Source organism: Dendrobates tinctorius, unplaced genomic scaffold (genome assembly GCF_039654945.1).
Source record: "Dendrobates tinctorius isolate UK_male_01 unplaced genomic scaffold, ASM3965494v1 ptg000162l, whole genome shotgun sequence".
NCBI classification, from domain to species: Eukaryota; Metazoa; Chordata; class Amphibia; order Anura; family Dendrobatidae; genus Dendrobates; species Dendrobates tinctorius.
In genome coordinates this window covers 18,187,745-18,193,908 of record NW_027361829.1, presented here as the reverse complement: position 1 = coordinate 18,193,908, position 6,164 = coordinate 18,187,745, and the positions used below count along the sequence as shown (strand labels likewise).

At 39.2% G+C, this 6,164-nt stretch overlaps 1 protein-coding gene across 2 annotated transcripts in view; it reads right to left on the bottom strand.

Moving 5' to 3' along the window:
• Window positions 1-466: 466 nt before the first annotated feature.
• IKZF1 (IKAROS family zinc finger 1) overlaps window positions 467-6,164 on the bottom strand; it is a 231,280-nt gene continuing 225,582 nt past the window's right edge. For both annotated transcript variants that reach the window (XM_073549868.1, XM_073549869.1), the window contains exon 8: window positions 467-2,887. In XM_073549868.1, coding sequence (XP_073405969.1) covers window positions 2,184-2,887 — 704 coding nt within the window. In that variant the 3' untranslated portion in view covers window positions 467-2,183. The remainder of the gene's footprint in view (window positions 2,888-6,164) is intronic.

Here is a 6,164-nt window from a genome sequence, read left to right as displayed (position 1 = left end):
ATAGTTGAAGTACTACAAAAGTTAATGGAGTACTGGAATGCCAACCTTTATAAATATAATATTACAGATTAATTAGTACTAGATTTTGTGATGGGACGTTGATCCAGTGAACTATTCTGATTGCTGTATATGGAGTCAGGAAGAAATTTTTCCTCTAACATGGAGGCTATTAGCATCTGCCTCATGGGGATTTTGCCTTCCTCTTAATCAACATGTTAGGCTATAGGTTGAACTTGATGGATTTAAGTTTACATTTAAACTATGAATCTATCATTCTAAAATTCCATAGTTTCAAAAATTATGTTTTGTGCAAAGCCAAAACTGTGTATCCCCAAAAGAACACCATACCTACAGTGAAGAATGCTGGAGGCAGCATTATGCTTTGGGGCTGTGCTTCAGGGATTAGAACTGCTGGAATTCCCCCCATAATAATTCAAGGTGAAGGGAATTATGAACAGGTGCGAAAACCAATCAATTCTGCAACAAAACCTTCAGACTTCTGCTAAAATTCTGAAGATGAAGATAAATTTCCCGTTCCAGCATAACAGAGACCCCAAGCATACCTCCAAATCAACAAAAGAATAGCTTTGATAAAAAAGCAAAGTTTGGGAATGGCCCAGCCAGAGACCAGACCTGAATTGCAATTGAAAATCGGTGGGTGACCTGAATGAAGCTGTAAACAAGAGATGTCCTTGCAGTATAACAGATTTGGATGGCTACTGCAAGGAAGAGTGGGCAAAGATGGACATTTCTAGATATATTAGTCTAAGGGTGTGTTTATTTATGCAACCACATTAATTGAGCTTTTAATCTTTATAATTCCACCTAAAACGATTTCAGTTTATTTTGCAATTGAATTGTGCAGATAATGGCTGACATTAACATTGTAAACATTTCTGAAATCATTCTAATTGGTATGATTTTTTTTAATGACAAAAACCTAGCATTGCAGACTTTTTATATAAACTGTATTTTTGAGAGCAATAATATATTCATGGTGTAGTGGCATTGGGAAAATGTATTAAACAATCACAATGAAAAAGTGGAACAACTGTACATAGCAAACAATCATGCTACAGTTTTGGTTTTTTAAAGTTGTGATATAACTTTTTCACTTTTCCTTGCATCAATATTCTTCACAGAGTTTAGCATAAGTTCATAATTTTCACGATTACAAAATTTACAAAAAAATTTGTGACAAATTAAGTAGTGTGTCATGGTTTCACATGCAAATATGAACAGAGCCTCTAAATAGCAAGTAATTGTAACATATATTATTTAGATAGAAGTGTAATTTCCATATCCCGTATGTTGTCTGTTATTGTGCTTTTTTGGGAACTTTTTTTTAAAATTGGTGAAATAATTTTTTGTTTAAGTTTGTAAAGTGTTGAAATATATACAAGACTCACCCTTATGGATGTCCAGGCTGCTCAGGTTCAAAATCTATGTCAGGATTTTTTGTGAATATGTACAAGAATGTAGTTATAACACTCCACTGCTGGTAGGCAGAATTTTAAAAGCAAAAGAAATGGCAATAAAGCCCCTCAAAAATAATGCTGACACCAGAAGCTATAAATAAGCTAATATTATACAATTATGTAGTATGATACTGTCAGTTTTATCATTCATCAATAACCCTATAGGATACTGTAATATATTGTATTTAACTTTAAATGCTCCTTAATAATTAAACTAAACATGGGAACTATTGTCATGAACAATATCCATGGCGGTCTGCTACAGCATAAAGCTTAGCATCAATCATATACTTCCAGAATTTGTTTAAAGACTAACATTTGCAAAAATATGAATAAGGACTCTTTATGTTGCTTAGAAATGCCCAGTAGCTCTCAAGAGCCATATATATTATTATAGAAGCATACAACGGACAGATGTTAGCAATACACATATATGTAAGTTCTAGGTTTCTTAATACAAACACTTTTCAAAAGATTTCCAAAAGCATGATGCTTAAAAATGAGGCATCATGTCACTGTAACAATAAAAATCCTATAAAAGGCATGCAGTCTTAATGAAAAGTAGTCATATTGTTAACTGTAGTAAGTGGTAGATCTTGGGATGCATTGTTGGGTTCATAGATACGTCTTCAAAATTTTCACCTTGAAAAATGTTTGTGCTTTTTTTTGGAGGAACATTAAATATATGGCAAAGAGGAGGTTAGATCAACCCATATTGAAACGGTGTTCCCCTCGGGTAATATGTGATGAAAACTCATATCTATCTTGGCTCTGGTATCCACACATGTTGCACTCAAATGGATCCCGAAAACCATGACAGCCCATGTGGATTGTGTACATCACGTGATCCAAGAAGAGAACTCGACAGTGCTCGCACTTGTGGACTTTTATTGCCTCTCCGTTACCACTGATGACTTTGAAAGCATCTTGAGAATTGTCATTGGCAGCTCTATACACATCAAATTGCTTGTTTTCTTTTATAGACATCCCATTTCTAGTATGGGGCGGTATGTGACTGGTCAGATATATAAGTCCTCCCCTTTCCTCATTGTTGCTCTCAGTATCTGTGGAATCTTGACAGCTGTTACTTGGAGAAACTTCTTTCTCTGAAGCAATGGATTTAACTTGGGAAAGTAACAGCAGGTTCTCCACTGCACTTTCATGTGCTGCCTGGTTGGTGTGAGATACAACATCTGCGTGAGGTTTATGGAGGGCATACATTGGGTTAATAACTGGGACCACGTCAGGGCCACCTGGTGGGGTCTGAACCAGTGGACGCAAGGATTCAGCACCTAAATATGTAATTGCATTATTGATGGCCTGATCCATTACGTGTGTCTGCATCATATCATTCTCCTTCTCAAAATTACTGCTGGCATCATATGGCAGGTCCGACAGGCGCTTCTCACCTAAAGAAAAGAGCATAGAGCTAGTTATGGATATATATTATTTTTCATGTGATATTCCAAAACTTAGGAGTACAGCACCTCAAGATCTTTTCCTTAATGCTTAGAAAATTTCTAATATACAAATGAAAAGCAACTGCACTTGCATTACTGTATGTGGTTTAATATGAGCATGATTATATATATATATATATATATATATATATAAACAAAACAAGTTCTTCAAAGGTAAGACCTGTCAGGTTTGCAAATTACATTTTCATATATTCCAAAGACATACTGATAGGGAATCTGGATTCTGAGCCCCAATGGGGACAGTGCCGATACTGTCTTTAAAGCGCTGTGGAATTAATGGCGCTATATAAATGAGTAAAATAAATAAGTATATCTTTCTTAAACAAATTCTTTTGGAGCTTAATGGTGAATAAGTCTCAAGGTTTTTGCTGCCCTGTCTGAAAACAGCATGATGTAGGGGCAAAGACACTGATTGCAGCAATGTACCACTCACTGTAGTTCCATCATTTAATATATCACATATATTACTTACTAGATCACTTACTACAACTTCACCTACACCACTGATTGGCAGCTTTCTATGTATACTGTGCATAGGCAAAAAGCTACCAATCAATGGTGGGGGTGTGGTTATACAGAGCTCATGAATATGGAGGGCTAGATTGCAACATGTTTACTAGTCCTCTAGTGATAATCTAATGCTCAAAAAACAAAGAAGTTATCAAAATTACAGCAAGCAGTTTAGTAAGTGACACATCACTAGAATCAGGGTGTCTGTTTCTACATTATACTGCTCTGTTTAGGTGGCATAAAACCTGGTGCTAGTTTCCCTTTAATATTGATGACATATCAGGTTTGATAGGTGGAGGTCCAACTTCCTAAGATCAGCAAAGTGAAGAAGTCATTGCTCCATGTCCTCTTCATTGCTTACACAGGCACTGCAGCTGATCACTAAAGGTGACGGTGCCTGGTCCTGCTCCTCATCACTGTGAGCCCCATTATAGTTATTCGGATAAGCTGTAATGTCAATTAGAGCTATGCTAGCCGATCCAGATATTATGCTCGCCAATATCACATGCTGCAAACAATGAGAACCCATTAATGTTTAACTCAAGCATCACCTCTTTGAGCATCAATAGTTCTAAAACAAAAAAATAAATTTGGACTGACACATTCTGATATTGATTCAGGTAGTGTGGCCGATTTCCAAGTTGTTTTCTTAAGACATAGCCAGAAGTGGATGGAAAAGAAATACAAAAGAGGGACTTATACTTTTATTTCGTGCTGAATTCTCTTCTGGCTCTAAAAATGGCAATAAAAGCTGTGCCTCCAACAGTATCAAAACCAGCAGGTATGAGAACATATTTAGTGATTCTTTATACTTCTCCCCACTTCCAGATTCTGCTTCAGCTACAAAAAGACAAAGAGAGTGCCCCAAAAGCTGCACCCACAGCAGTTCTCCATCCAGCTCAGTTACACTGCTGTAGTATTGATATCCTTTTAAAGAACAAACAATATCGTTTTTCCAGTTTGCTTTAAGGCAATGTGTTAGAAGTGAGAATATGACACATTTAAGTGTTTCAATGCATTGCACTTCATTACTTGTGTGGCTTCTTAAACTGTGCTTGCTCGCTAGAGGGGTTGTACTACACATAACCAGACCAGTAAAATTAGACATGACAGGAAACACTTGGGTTCGTGTTTTCTGGAAAATACTGGGCTGGTTATGTGGTTACTAAGGCTGAGTAGAAACCGCTAACTGAGCACAGCTAGAAAGGCTAGGAGTTGCTCTACATATGTCTAGGTATAATCTTTACATCTCTGCTCTTGGATCTTTTTTTATTTCAAAAGTTCACACATGTGACAAAATATATTTTCCAAAAAGTTTCCTTTGTTTTTTTTAAAGCTAACCTGTCACCTCTTTTGGCCAATATAGGATGCGACCACCGCCTTTCAGGACTTATCTACAGCATTCTATAATGCTAGAAAAACAGGAGAAAAAAAAGGGGAAGTAACAAAGTGCTTTTATATATAAATATATCACAATTTTATCAATGCATAATCAGATACAAAAATCACATTACAAATATATCAAAAAAGGTGCCAGACAGTAGGGGTCTTCATAGGGGTTTTCCTCCTCCTTTCTTATCTTCTCGGTAAGCCTCATTGACTTTATCCTTTACTCATATGATTTTATCATAAGTGGATATACTATTGTAACCAGGCGATACCTGTTGACTTTTTGCATTGGCGATCTTCTCTAATGCTTCTATTACGGAAGGCTTACCCCTATTCCCATAGAGCTACTGTCTGGCACCTTTTTTGATATATTTGTAATGTGATTTTTTGTATCTGACTATGTATTAATAAAATTGTGATATATTTATATATAAAAGCACTCGTTACTTCCCCTTTTTTTCTCCTGTTTTTCCATGTTATGTGTAAGTGAGTGCAGTGACTGGGGGAATTTTTTGCATTGCCATTGTCACGTCGCCGTCAGACTCGGGGCCTGCTGTTCCGCCCTCAGCCACTAGGAGGCGACGGACTGTCACACCGCCCTCGGGCTCGGGGCCTGCTGTCCGGGCCTCGGCCACCAGGAGGCGCCGGACTGACATGTCGCCGTCGAACTCGGGGCCTGCTGTTCCGCCCTCAGCCACTAGGAGGCGACGGACTGTCACGCCGCCCTCGGGCTCGGGGCCTGCTCTCCAGGCCTCGGCCACCAGGAGGCGCCGGACTGACATGTCGCCGTCGAACTCGGGGCCTGCTGCTCCGCCCTCAGCTACTAGGAGGCGCCGTGGCTCGCGCCTGAGTGATGGCGGCAACAGTGAAAGGGCTTCTGCGCAGACATCTAGTGGACGCAGACTCCGCTCCTCTGTCAGTCATGAAGGGGTTGGTGCATCATCATTAGGTCTGGTCCTGGGGGTGGTCCTGATGACATCATCAGCCCGGGAGCCTGTGAGGGATGACCTGATCCCTCAAATACCTTGGGACTGGGCTTGCAAGCCGCCGGATATATTCTTGGTTCCCCTGTGTGCTACTTAGTGATTGACTTCTGTTTGACTCTGACCTCAGCTTGGATTTCTGACCCTTCTATTGCCTGACGACTTTGTACTTCTGCTACTCTCCTGGTTTGTGACTCTGGCTTGGATATTCTGACTCTGCTACTTCCTAACGATTCTGTACCTCTGCCGCCCTCCTGGCTTTTGACTCTGACCTTGGCCTGAATTTGACTCTTCTATTGCCTGCCATTTTTCCTACTTCCCTC